This window comes from Herpailurus yagouaroundi, unplaced genomic scaffold (assembly GCF_014898765.1).
Source record: "Herpailurus yagouaroundi ecotype Mexico unplaced genomic scaffold, PumYag 28, whole genome shotgun sequence".
Classification (NCBI taxonomy): domain Eukaryota; kingdom Metazoa; phylum Chordata; class Mammalia; order Carnivora; family Felidae; genus Herpailurus; species Herpailurus yagouaroundi.
In genome coordinates, this window is record NW_024412376.1 from 104,350,031 (window position 1) to 104,364,948 (window position 14,918).

The 14,918-nt window shown below is 41.4% G+C and overlaps 1 protein-coding gene across 1 annotated transcript in view; it reads right to left on the reverse strand.

Annotated features, from left to right (window-relative positions):
• Positions 1-14,918, reverse strand: part of FRAS1 (Fraser extracellular matrix complex subunit 1) — a 421,505-nt gene that overhangs the window by 157,166 nt on the left and 249,421 nt on the right. Inside the window, exons 21-23 of the mRNA XM_040480456.1 lie at positions 9,167-9,319; positions 8,741-8,887; positions 2,785-2,931 (exon numbers count right to left, since the gene is read on the reverse strand). Coding sequence (XP_040336390.1) covers positions 2,785-2,931; positions 8,741-8,887; positions 9,167-9,319 — 447 coding nt within the window. The remainder of the gene's footprint in view (positions 1-2,784; positions 2,932-8,740; positions 8,888-9,166; positions 9,320-14,918) is intronic.

Below are 14,918 nucleotides of genomic sequence, written 5' to 3' on the forward strand. Positions count from 1 at the left end.
TAATCTTGTTTTTCACCACGTACTGACAACCACTGTTTAGAAGGGAAAAACCAGAAAAGCTTCTGTGGTCTTGAGCACCAGAGACCACCTAAGTTGACTACAAAGAGAATTCCTTGGAATAGAGAGTGTGCAATTTTGCAAAGCTTTAAAACATACCAGCATATGTGATAGATGTTTGGCCTCTCTACCTGAGCCCCAGCTAAGAGATGGGAGATATGTAGAATGGACAAATGGAGAAGGGAAATGGAATAGAAGGAAAATCCAGCCTTTACCTCTGTTCTTCTCCTTGCTGACCACTGCCATTCAAAGAGCAAAAGCCCCAAGAATTCTAACTACTGACAGAACAAGGAAAAGGGTACTCGGTTTTTGAAACTGCCCCCTTATAAACTCCTCGAGCACAGGACTATGCCTTTACTCATTTCAGTCTGTTAGACAGAGATGAACAAATAAGATAAGCATTAAGCATAGAGTCTAGCAATCTAGAGTTGTAAATGCAAGTGGCTCCAGGTCCCAGGAAAGTCATATAAATCTATGAACCAGGCCTGGTGTGACAGGATAGGGAGGGTTGGAGACTGTGGTGATCTGAAGATGCAACAGGACAAGACCTACTCATCTGCGACCAACTGCTGCATTATGGAAACACACACCCAGGGTGGCCAGATCATCTGGCTTTTTCAAAAGAGACAGGAAATCTCAATCTTTGTATGTGATTCTTCTACATGTTAAAACACATTAATGAGGGGGGCCTGGGTGGCTCAGTCAGTTCAGCAACCGACTCTTGATTTTGGTTCAGGTCATGATCTCACAGGTTGTGGGACTGAGCCTCATGTTGGGCTCTGCACTGGGTGTGGAACCTTCTTGGGATTCTCAGTCTCTCTTTGCCCCTCCCCTACTCATGCTCTCTAAAATAAAAAATTAAAAATTACATAAAATATAAAATGCATTAGTTAAAAAATTTAAAACACTAGAACACTAGGTGGACCAAAAATAACCCTGTCTTAGACCAACTACAACCTGAGGGTTTCCAGTGTGCCACCTTTGGTCTAATTACCAAAACCTGCCACAATAGTTGGCACACAGTAGGTGCTCAAAAATATTTTCTTGCACCTAGATGCTTAGTCGGTTAAGGTTCCAACTATGGCTCAGGTCATGATCTCATTGTTCATGAGTTTGAGCCCTGTGTCAGGCTCTGTGCGGACAGCTAGACTAGAGCCAGCTTCGGATTCTGTGTCTTCCTCACTCTCTGCCTCCCCCCGCTCTCTCTCTCTCTCTCTCTCTCTCTCTCTCTTTCTCTCAAAAATAAATAAACATTAGGGCCACCTGCGTGGCTCAGTCTGTTAAGCGTCTGACTTCAGCTCAGGTCAGGATCTTGCAGTTCATGAGTTTAAGCCCCACATCAGGCTCTATGCTGACAGTTCAGAGCCTAGAGTCTGCTTCAGATTCTGTGTCTCCTGGATGGAGAACCATCTATCATGCTAATGGCCACCAAAAGAAAACTGGAGTGGCCATACTTATATCAGACAACCTAGATTTTAAAATAAAGACTGTAACAAGAGATGAAGAAGGACATTATATCATAATTAAGGGGTCTATCCACCAAGAAGACCTAACAATTGTAAACGTCTATGCCCCCAACATGAAAGCGCCCAAATATATAAATGAATTAATCACATACAGAAACTCATTGATAATAATACCATAATAGTAGGGGACTTCAACACCCTACTTATACAATTGGCAGATCATCTAAACAGAAAATCAACAAGGAAACCAATGGCTTTGAATGACACGCTGTACCAGATGGACTTAACAGATATATTCAGAACATTTGATCCTTAAGCAGCAGAATACACATTCTTCTTGAGTGCACATGGAATATTCTCCTAGATCACATACTGGGACACAAAACAGCCCTCAACGAGTACAAAAAGGTCGAGATCATACCATGCATATTTTTAGATCACAATGCTATGAAACTCGAAATCAACTATAAGAAAAAAATTGGAAAAACAACAAATACTTGGAGACTAACGAAGATCCTACTACAGATTCTGTGTGTGTATCTCTCTGCCCCTCCCCTGCTCAGGCTCTGTCTCTCTCTCTCTTTCAAAAACAAATAAACATTAAAAAATAAACAGGGGCGCCTGGGTTCCTCAGCTGGTTAAGCGTCCGACCTCGGCTCAGGTCATAATCTCATGGTTTGTGAGTTCGAGCCCCATGTCAGGCTCTGTGCTGACAGCTTGAAGCCTGGAGCCTGCTTTGGATTCTGTGTCTTCCTCACTCTCTGCCCTTCCCCCACTCATGCTCTGTTTCTCTCTCTCAAAAATAAATAAATGTTAAAAAAAATTAAAAAAATAAACAAACATTAAAAAATATTTTCTTGATTAATAAATTACATACAGGGGTGACTAGGCGGTGTAGTCAGTTAAGCAGCCAACTCTTAATCTCAGGTCATGATCTCATGGTTTGTGAGTTTGAGCCCCACATCTGGCTCTGCATTGATGGTGCAGAACCTGCTTGGGATTGTCTCTCTCCCCCTTGCTCTCTGCCCCTTCCCTGATCATGCTCTCTCTCTCAAAATAAATAAACTTTAAAAAACAAAAAATAAATTACATACAAAGAAAAAATTACATACATACATTCATAATACATGATGACTTCTTGCTATCACCAGAGAAAGTCTAAACATATGACAGTATTTTCCCAGTGTGGGGGAGCAGACATTTATAGTAAAGGGAGCTCACTGAGTAAAAGAATCAATGCATAGTTCAGGAAGAGCTTTACCTCTGCATATCTTCGTGGAGAAGTCAAGATAGTACTGTGGAGCACAGCTCTCATACTGACATTCCCCAAAGAGCAGGACCTTGTTTGGATCTCGGCAGGAGGTACAGCCAGCCTGTGAATCACAGCTTCTACAATGTGTGCTGCATGCTGAGCAGATAGGGAAAGAAAATGACCAGATCATTACAATTGCAAATACTGAAGCACTGATCAAACCTAGACAGATGTTACAAAGGAGCAAAGCACTGCTCCAACCTGTTCTTTAATTATGGCTCATAACCCTCCCCTGTGATCAACAGAAAAGAAAATGTTCTTATTTTCCAGAGAAGATAAATTATAAACCCAGAGAAGATAAATTATAAACCCAAGAATTGAAATCCCACATCCAACTTGCACTGTGATGTAGCCACAGAACTTATATTTACTCCAGGATCTCTGGAATAATAGTCGAGAGGTGTTTAAACCTTACTTCTTAAGGAATCAAGCCCCCTGTAGTTCATGATGTGGACTCAGATTTTTGAATGATGTCAAGATAAAAATTAGGTATCAACTTTATTGGGAAGCTCAGGAAATCCCATATTTTAAGTCACAAAGGACTTCAAGGAGGCCTGGCTTCCTGATTCACCCATTTGTAATTCTCAGCAGCTACTGAATTCAAGCATTCAGGGATGATCCCCAAATGTGGTCATGCTTCCATCTTCCCTAACTTAACAACTGGCATTTCTCCATCTCCTCAGTTGTCCATGCCATAAACCTTGGAGGCTATCTTGACACCCCCCTTTCTCTCATTCCTAATCCACTCACTCATTGAATCCTATTTATTTATTTTTTCTATGTGATTTATTCAAAGTTTTCTATGTGATTCTCAGAAATTTTGTTTTTCTCCATATCCCCATGTACCAATACATCTAAGCCATCACTATCTCCTACCAGACAACTGTCATAGCCTCCTAATTGGTTTCCCCTTACTACGTTTGACCCCCTTGCATTCTATTGTCCATGTCCCGATAAGAGTGATTTTTTTTTTTTAATCTATACTGCTCAGGTTTCAGAGGACACTTTCATCTATAAACTCATATCTTTCTTCAAACCTGGAAAGTTTCCAGCCATCATTTCTGCAAATATTGCTTCTCCATTATTGCCTCCATTCTTTCAACCTAGATATCTTAATACACACACTTGAATCCTCTCAATATAATGTCTAAGTCTCTTGTCTTTAACCCTTATGCATTCTTCAGTGACTTCTTCAAGAAGGCCTTCCTTGACTCTCTAATCTAAAGCAAGTCTCCCTGTCACTGCTCTTATAGCACCCCAGACATTTCATTCATGCCATACATAATAATTTTCATTTAAGTGATTATTTATCTTCTGCATCCTTTAAGCTATAAGCTTCATGAAAGCAAAGACCAGGTTTGTTTTGTTCCTTCCAATAGTGCCCAGTACCTAGCCGGTCATCCCTCATATTGTGGGTGTTCGATAAACATATGCACATAAATAAAAGAAGCCAGATATTGTTAATTATATATATATAAGCATTAGTATCTCAGCTTCATTCTGAAATTTTCTCTAAGTACCTGTCAGAGGAAAAATCTAGAGAATGATCATGTGAGTTTTAGATCTAGAGAATATCAAAGTGTGTGGCACAGTGCAGGAAGATCACCTCCTGGTAAAAATAAAAAGGAAGTCCTCTTGTTTCACATATGAGAAATGTCATTGATATAAAATATTCATTAGAATATGTAGATTGGTAATTAAAGGTCCTAGAAAAATTCTAGACTGGATTTTCAAACAGATGGTTTGAGAATAATTAGAAATAAATATTTTAATTTTTGGAAACTTATATGAAATTAAACTGCCATTTCTTTTTTTTTTTTTTAATTTTTTTTCTCAACATTTTTATTTATTTTTGGGACAGAGAGAGACAGAGCATGAACGGGGGAGGGGCAGAGAGAGAGGGAGACACAGAATCGGAAACAGGCTCCAGGCTCTGAGCCATCAGCCCAGAGCCCGACGCGGGGCTCGAACTCACGGGCCGTGAGATCGTGACCTGGCTGAAGTCGGACGCTTAACCGACTGCGCCACCCAGGCGCCCCTTTTTTTTTTTTTAATTTGGGTAGAATTTTTACACATGATGTATCTTAATTTTGGCAAATGGTTTGACAAAAATCTCAATGATAAGCCTGTGAATACAAAAATTAAGGGAGGACTAATAGTTTTAGGTGGATTTAAAGACGGCTGAAATACATACTCAAAAAGTTATCAGTAAATCTTTGCAATTAGTAAAATGTCTTTAGTAGAATATTATGATGAAGTCTTAATTTTTTACTCGATCAATATTTTTATTAATAACTTTAATAAAAACAAAGAAATCATGCTAATGATATTTAGATATGCCACATACGCCTAATAGTCACATTTTGCCAGAACAACTCAAACTCAATTTTAGCTAGTTAAAGCAATAAACTAAAAGGAATCAGATGAAATAAGCAAAACTGTAGGTCCTACATTTATTGCCTTTAACCAATTGCACAAATAAAGGAAACAGGAGGCCTGTTTAGACAGTAGTTCCTATAAAAAATTATCTAAGAATTTTAGTTGATTAAAAGCTTATTAAAGGTATGATATGGTGACTAAAGAAACCAACTCAATCTTAAACTGCAGAGCCTTGATATGACCTAAAGGTTAGCTGGACCCCCCTGCTTGGCATAGAGCTGCAAAATGAAGCCCAAATGCCACTTCCCCAGCTTAGAGTTACAGGACAATGCCCTGTCCTGATAGCTGAGAGCGTCTTATGATTTACTTCCTCAAGCGCCGATGTATCTTCTTATTCTTGAATCCTTCTATGCAGGCCTTCATACTGGCTTCCAAAAGAAAGGATTTGTGCGTTTTGAAATGCTAGAAGACTATATGGAGATTTGGAGGGATGCAGCAATATCACACCGAGGATCAGGGAGCTTCCACCATGTCTATCTGAACCTTTCTTCCTCTTTCACTGAACCCCTCATCTCTTACCAAGGCAACGCACAAATGACCTTGTCCTACTCAGAGCAGTTCTGCACATACCAAAGCCCCTTGGGTTTTCAGCTTCCGTCTCCAAAAGAATGTGGGTAAGGAGCATTTTCTCCATCTTAGGATATTCAGACCACACATGGTATTAGTCATGTTGGTGTGGTCACATCTGGAGTCCCTGGTGCTGCTCTCTGAGGTCCGGGACCCCAGAAAGTGCCAAGAGGACAGTGAAGATGGTGGTAGGTGGACCAGTGAGGGAAGCAGAAATGTACTTTAACGATCACTCATCAAGGAGGAAGGGACCTCACAGCTCAGGAAGTCCACCCTCCTTGTTAAACAGGCTTGCTTTCTACCTCAGCTCTGAGAGAGGGTCATCCACTGCTGCTCCAATACTCTGTTGGCTCCAGTTTTGCCAGAGCAGCAAAGTGCAAGTGGGAAATGACAGTTAATTTCAAACTTTGGAAGGCAATAAGGTGAATGGGGAAGGGGACTTATTCTATACCACTCCAGAGGGGAGCATTGGAGGGCCGATGAGAAAGAACAGTCGGACAATGAAACAACTATCACCCCCTGCAATGGACCTGGTGTCCTTCGTCATCGGTAGAAGTCTGTGAGGGGGAGTGACACAGAATCTCTGCAGTGGGTGCAAGGTTGCCTCTGGCCACCCTGGAGTTCTCCTCCTCACCTCTAAAGTGCTACAGTTTCAAGTACTGAGAGCCTCATTTATCATCTCTTTTTTAAAGTTCCTGCCTCAACTGATTATCCTTGAATATAGAGCTCAGTATATAATTTCTAAACATTTCTATAACCAAAATCCAGACAGTTCTCCAGCTCTTACTTTCTTCTATTAATGCCTCCCCTTAATACCGGTTATATTTCCTTAAAAGCCCTTCACTGCACAATTTCTAAAATTGTCAGGCCTATAATTGTCTACAATGATGAGCATTAGACGGGAACACTGTTGATTTTTTTTTACATGCTAGAAACTCAAATATCCCAACTTAAGGGCATGCTTCATTCAATCTCTGAAAGAATGAACCTTAAGCTTTAGCAAAGGACTAAAGCTGGGAGGTTCTTGATTTAACTGAAATAGTCTATGAAATCCTATTTACATGGTAGCACAGAAAATGTATTTGTGCGGAAATCACCTTGCACCAAGGAAAAAGCTTCTCAGAAAGAAACATTTTGATGCAATGGTCTTTTTTTTTTTTTTTTTTGTCATCCAAAGATTCTATTTTTTTCTTTTGAACTTTTATTTCTGTGATTCCACTGCTGTGAAGAGCCTCATCAATCTCAGTCACCATTTCTCCACCAACAGTCTCTTGCTCTTGAACAGAACATGCAAGTATTTCATTCGTGTCTCTTGTGTTAGAGAATCTGTAGATACTGGTAGACAGTTGATATATACTGAGCAAAGTTTTTGTTATAAAAGCAAAGAAATTTTTCATGAGTCTGAAAAGGGTGTTTATCTCTGGTACCTCAACAGATGATGCAAAATGGTGAGTCCCACATAAATTCATTTCAAATGCAAATCCTTGCAAGCATCTCAGTAAACTAATAGTAGCAACTATCTTTCTGTCTATAAAATATAAATATCTTAAACTGCTTGATTTTGCCTCTCATTCTGGAGGAGGAGGAGGAGGAGGAGGAGGAGGAGGATGACGACGACAATGACAACAATAGCTAATCTATACAGAAAGCTTGTTCCCTGCTAAGATCCATGCCAAGTGCAAGGTACCATTAGATGTAGGTACCATTATAATCCCCCTTTGACAGAAAAAGAAACTGAGGCCTAGAAGTTAATTCACCTGCTCAAGGGCACAAAGCTAGTAAGTGGTAGGTAGGCCTTGAACTTTAGTCACATGACTCCAGAGCCCACCTTCCTAACCACCAGTCTATAATTCCCTCAGTATGGTACTTCTAGGACATAAAATTGAAATACCAACTCTGTATTTGTTGGCTGTCATTTTCAAAAGGAAAAAGTATAACAAAATTTTTTTGCAAATGACACTTTAGTGATTGAAATAAAGTAAGCCACCTCAGCATATCACAAAAAATGTTCCTTCATCTGTGAAGGATTTCCTGATTTCTTTTCTACTCCAATTTGCGCTTTCCCTCATTTATCCTAACTCTTTGTTTGTGCCTGACACAAGTAATTAATCATATTTTGACTTACTTGAGAAATAAGACATCTATACAAGTAACTCTCATGCGAGACAAAATAACTACTGTTTGAACAGAAACCAAATGCTTTGTGGTATGTCCAGCCTTGTGCATTGTCAATATTCAACAAATATATACAGAAAACAAATTAAATCCAGACAAGTGCTTAGGTCACTGGTCACTGATTGTGTACCAGAGCGAGTTCCACTCTCTGCTCAGGATCTTGGAATTGAATTGCCGAGAGAAACCACAAGGATAAAATAGACCAATACTATTTTAAAAATGAGGTAACTAGAGAACAGAGAAGCTAAATGAGTGGCCTCAGATCACACAGCTGGTCCTCGCAGAGGAGATCCCTAGCCCAGCACCTCCTGGTTAGGCCAATGTCTGAATTATAGCCTGCTAATGGCATCCATACACCTTTGTAGATTAACTGTCTTTTTATTTATTTTTTTTTAATTTTTTTAACGTTTATTTTTGAGACAGAGAGAGACAGAGCATGAACAGGGGAGGGGCAGAGAGAGAGGGAGACACAGAATCTGAAACAGGCTCCAGGCTCTGAGCTGTCAGCACAGAGCCCGACGCGGGGCTTGAACTCACGGACCGTGAGATCATGACCTGAGCCGAAGTCCGACGCTTAACCGACCAAGCCACCCAGGCACCCCTTAACTGTCTTTTTAAAAAAGTAAAGGGTATCAAGTGGGAATATGGACGCAAGAACTTAATATTTCCTGCAGTGACTCCAGAAGAGCAGGAAAGGAGAGAAATTTCATTTTTAAAAACCTACGCTGACAAGCACGGCCATCATCGAGATAGTGCCCGGGGAAGCAGGCGGTGCTGCAGGTCCCAAGGTGGGACAGCACGAGGTTGGCATCACAGGAGGTGCAGGAGAAGGGTCCTGCGCCCTGGCAGGTCCTGCAGGAGGAGTGACATTCTGCAGAGAAAAAAAGAGACACAAAGAGAATCTATGAAGTCAAACTCCTTTCCAAAGCAGCAGCCTGAGAGGCGTTAGTAAAAGCCCCAACTGAGAATGTTAGCATGTTAGCTGGTCTGGTTTACTGTCTCACAGCATGCTTCCCGCCTTCTCTCTCTCTCTCTCTCTCTCTCTCTCTCTCTCTCTCTCTCTCTCTCTCTCGGTTCAAATCTTCTCCACTACTGCCCCAAAGAGAAACTCGTGAGGCACCACCAGCTCCTGTATCCAGCACTTACTCACTTTTACAAGCTCTTCTCTCTGAGTAGAATCCAGAAGGGCAATCAGGAACACAGTGGTCCCCCAGCAGCAGGTACCGAGCATTCTGGCAGCTCAGGCAGATGCTCCCGGTGTTGTGGAGGTCGGCTGCACAGTGCTGGCACAGAGGATGGCAGTCTGGAGAGGGCAGGGGAGCACACAGAAGGCATGGACAGCATGAGCACGAGGTCTCATTACCACACCCAAGGGCAGAAGGGATCGCAATCACCCCCGCTGCAGCACGGAAAGCAGGAAAAGAGCTCGAAGGCAGCATACATCAGGAAAGTAGACGCTTGGGACCTGTACAAATTGTGTGTTTGAGGTTTTTAGCAAATGGCCAGGCCCAGCACAGCTATTCACTTGTCATCCCTTTTCAACTCAACGACCTTCAAGTACTGGGGCGGCATATGATAGATCCTTGCTAGGAGTACAGAGAGAACTGTCAGACTAACAGGAATAGTACCATCAATATCATCAACATTTCCCCCAAGGGTGCTGAGAGCTCTGGCCCGGCATGCTCCGCCCCCCCACCCCCGCCCCTTCACAGTGCTCCTGAGCTGGGCACAGCTCCCTCCACAAGCTGCCTTCTCAGGAATTGGCCTCCCAGAGTCTGTATACCTGTCTCAGGTGTTGATATGGAGGGGCTGGGGTTAGTAGAAAACTGGGTTGAGTTGGTGGAAAACTTGAGTCTTCAAATAGAGGAAAAGTTACAAGGAAGAGCTGCGAGTTGAAAAGTTGTTTTCATGACCCGATACATAATTCACAGAAGCCCTGCTGTACGAGTTGTGATTAAGGCTCTAAGACAAAGCATCCGGCATGGCCAGCACGGTCTCTCTTCTCGCCTATAAAATAGTCATCCTTTAATTAAAGAATCTGGTTGCGTTCAGCTCCCGTTATTGATGAACACGTCCTCTGCCTCATTTTAGGTGGAATCACCCTTCAAGTCCTGTTTGCCATCCTCCATCCCAAAGGTGGAAGAAAATACACAAATCCCGAATTACCCACCAAAGTGAAAGAAGAGTAAAGGCCTAGGAAATGGAAGGTTAGACTTCTAACCACAGGCTTTTCCATCTATCCCTGAAGGATTCAAAGCACTGTCTGCACTTGCTAAGGCACTACTCAGGGACCTGATGTCTTGTTCAGCTCAGGGTCTTGTCGATAGAGATTGTGATCTCAAGCAATGTTTAGATTAAAAAATCCTTGTCAATGATGGGTCGCCTGAGTGCTCAGTCAGTTGAGCGTCCAACTCTTGATTTCTACTCAGGTCATAATCTCCTGGTTTGTGAGATCAAGCCCCATGTCGGTCTCTGCCCTGACAGAATGAAGCCTCCTTGGGATTCTCTCTCTCTCTCTCTCTCTCTCTCTCTCTCTCTCTGTCCCTCTGTCTCTGCCCCTCCCCCACACATGAGCACACAACTCTCTCTCTCTCTCTCTAAATAAATAAACAAACATAAAAAAATCACTGTCAATCACTGCAGATAACCTGCCCCCCTGAAATCTGTTTAAACAGGTCTTTTTCTCTATACCTTCAGTGATACTTAATTGCTGACCAGGTGAGATGGGTTCCCCGCAGGAGAAATAGATCTCAGCCCCACACCTGCACCCACTCATTGCCACAAGAAGCCATTTGGGGACCTGCACAGCCACTCCAGAAGTTGAGCCCAAAGCGTCCTCCCCAAAATGCTGACTCTTCTGGGCATGTAAACTAACAGCCCCTGACCCTTCTCTGAACTTTGGGAGTTTCAAATTACAGGCAGCCTTTTCCCCTTATTAGGAACAATTTTCAATCCCTAAAAGCCAAATTAATCCTCATTATAGACCTTTGGTAAATTGTAAAGGAAGCAATGACTGTACTGAGAGAAATACGAGGCTACTTCCCCCTGATTCAGTGTATGGTTTCCATACAATGTTCTCTTTCTCTTGTGCCCTCCTCACAGTGCCAGGAGCAAAAGGGGGGATTCAAAAAGCTTCAAAAGTTACTGGAACAAATGGAGGTGACCGTGTTTGACAATGACCTGAATGAGCAGGTGCCCTTGCTAGGGTTGGAAACCAGAGAAACCCGAGCAACATTACTAATTCAAGGCTCCATTATTTGAAAAGTCACGGCCTCTTCCTCTTTCAAGCCAGCACTTACCGAGAGTTCTGGGCTCAGGCATGCATCAACAAGATCTGCAGGTGTTCAGTGGTCTAAAAACTAGTTGCATCTAACTGAGGCTTTCTCTGGTGTGCAATTAAAGGAATGAAAAAGAATAATCACCAAGGACGCTTTGAAGAGAAAGTAAGAAGATCTCTGGAGTGCTTTGTGGGTACAATAAATAAATATTTATGAATTTGTCTGATCTTGGGGATCTCTAGAAGCTCTTGAAATGAGTGTAATGTGCATTAATTACTTCTCAAGGAAGCTACAGCTAGACTGTGGATGCTCCTTCCCACTCTCACAGCAGCTGCTTGTAAACCCTTGCTCCTGGCTCCAGGCACCACCCCAACCCTGCCCACCTCCTCCCACCTCCTCCCAGATTCTCTTATCTTCTACTTCATTCAGCCCATCAAGCAGGAGCACCTTCGAGTCCTTCCTGTCAGCCTCACAATATCTTTCTTTACCCATTTTTATTTCATTTCTTGTCTTCTCAGAGGATAAAATGGCTAATTCCTCCACTCACATCCTTGATCCAATTTTCAACATTAGAACATTATTTCAGCATTATTGCATCTTTTATCCCACCTCTCTTCACTCTCCTTGACCTCAACCTCTGAACAGCCTCTGCATCACCTACCCCTCCAAAGTTTTTCTCCACAACCATGCTGCCGTTTCTTGCCTTCCCTTCCCCACCCAACTTCCCTGCCTCCCTAACTCCTCAGCTCCCCAGGATCTGCTTCAGCCTCCATGAAAGTGCCGTGGTATTGCCTTGAAAATGTCTCTCACCCCCTCTTATGACCAAATCTAACAGCTTCCTTTAATTTCTAACCCACCAGGAGATCTCTGTAACACAGGACACTCCCGGCCACCCTTCTCTTTGACCCCTGTTCTGCTTTCATATGCTTTATCCTGGTGCTCTTCATGGCCAGGTCCTTGTTCTCTGCCTCTGACTGCCTGATAAATGTAGGGATTCCTCACCACACTCAACTTCTGCCATCCCCTAATCAAGTCTCACTCTCTGAAGGTCCTAAACTACACATGGCTGTTTGCATCATATTTTGGTATACCGCTACTAGAAGCTAGTGGAAAGGGCTCAAGAGTCTGAGACTCCAAAATCACTCAAGGCCTCTGCCTCTGTTCATAGCTCCATGTTAAGCCTCAAGAAAGCATCAGATCAATTGCCAGACATATCACATTGCATTCTGAAGTGAGTACCCAGAGGCAAAGACAAATCAATAAATGACACCTGAAAATATAAAACAATCAAATGCAGGTTGCCCAAAGCATTGCATTAATGCAAGGAAGTTGAAAGTTTTCCTTACACATGAGAAAGTATCCCAATCTGGAAGTTGGACTCCCTCTTTTTGTTTACAACCTGTATGCATCCCTTATTCATTCATCCATGGTTTAAAAAGTCATACTGAACACCCACTCCTATAAATAGATTCATTCCAAAACAACAAACTAAGTGATCCCATGTTAATATATTCATGCAAACCTCCCATCCCAACTCTCTCACTTACAAGCCCTATCAGAAGGCCACTTAAATATGCTCTGAAATCCTGCTCTAAAGTCAGTCCAATTTGGCTTTTATTAAACCAACCAGAAAAGAAAAATAAACTCCTAAAACCTGGGAAATACTTCTGTCTTGAAAGGCTTGAAGTTAAAATCTCTTTATAGGAGAGACTTCTTTGGGAGAGCTCAAAATGAGTAATGATGTGCAGGGAAAGAAGCCAGAAACCAGGGCAAAAAGGGCGTGAGAATTAATACCTGTGTTTTGATTTACAATCCAATAAGTATAGTTCCTGAGAACAGACCACAGAACTCGGGCATGATAGGCTACAAGTGGCCAGTCCCACTGGGTACCACCTGTAAGCAAGCTTCAGGCTCAGGCCTGGGAGCCACTGAGATCTTCTGCCCAGAAGAGGGGCTGAATGTGGTTCAGACAAGAAGCTTGAGGTTTTATTTTTTGAATACAAAGTGAGCCATGGCAGAAAATATGAAAAACACTTTTACTAAGTATAAGTAAACAAAAACCACCCTAAGTAGCCCTCTCAGAGTAAAAAACTACTAACATTGACATTTTTATCTTAGTTCTTTTTCTGTATTAATTTTACATACATATCTCTTTACATAGATGAGATTATATTAAATGTTGTCATTTAATATCTTTTTTTAACTCAATACCATCAGCATTTCTACATATCATTAGGAACTCTTTATAAACATCATTTTAGGGACTGCATAATATCCCAGTTTTAAATAAATAAACAGGAAATATACCATTTTTCTTATATAGTTGATCCTTGAAAAACCAAGGGTTAGACTGACCTCTGCACAGTCAAAAATCTGTGTACAACTTTCAACTCCCCAAAAACTTAACTACTAATAGCCTACTATTGACTGGAAGCCTTAAATAGGTGACTGTAATAAGTTAATCAAGTAACAAATATTCTGCATGTTATATGCATTACATACTATATTTTTACAATAAAGTAACCTAGAGAAAAGAAAATGTTAAGAAATCATAAGAAATGGAGAGCCTGGGTGGCTCAGTAGGTTAAGCATCTGCCTGCAGCTCCGGTCACGATCTCATGGTTTGTGGGTTCAAGCCCCGCATCAGGCTCTCTATTGTCAGCACAGAGCCTGCTTCTGACCCTCTGTTCCCCTCTCTGCTTCTCCTCCACTTGCTCTCTCTCAAAAAGAAAATAAAAGAAAAGAAAGAAAATCATAAGAAAAAACATATTCACAGTACTGTACTGTATTTATACAACAACAAAAAATCCACATATAAGTGGACCCGCAGAGTTCAAACCTCTGTTGTTCAAGAATCAACTGTACTTGAACATTTACTTCCAATTTTTCCACTTTCATAATGAAGGCCCAGATAAGACCTTTGTGCATTTTAGATTAGTTCCCCAAAGACGCTGTCAAGGATGCAATTCATATTATTATTACAGCTTATATTTATTGAGCTCTGAATATATATCGAGTACTATACTAATTATTATAAATGCATAATCTCATTTGCAGAAATAAAGTAGGTGGTATTATTATCCCCATTTTAAAGATGAGGAAATGGAGACTCAGAGGTTGATTTGCTCACACATGTCATCTTCACACTGACTTAGAGCATGTACTTTTAACTACTACAGGCATGAAAAACATGTAAAATTCTTCATAGGTATTACAAATTCCATTCCAGGAAGTTTGTTTCATATTACATTTCCAAGAGCCACTCATAAGACTGTTCCATCATAACTCTGCCTGCACTAAGGAACTGAAAAATAGTAAGGCAATCTTGTTTAATCTGGTTGGTGAAAACTGCTATTACATCATTGGTTTCATTTACATTTCTTTTATTATAAGTGAGTCTGAGCATTAAAAAATCTTTCAAACAATAAAAATGTTTAAATGCCTACTGTAGGCATGGAGCTTTCATTATGGTGGGGAAAAAAACAACCCTGGATATATAATTATAGTTGAGTGTGAAATATGTGTAATCAAACAATAATTTGATACATCAACCAATGAGTTCTTTTCTCATTCACTGCAAGTAACTATCCCCATTGAACCAGGAAGCATGGACCATCATGTACT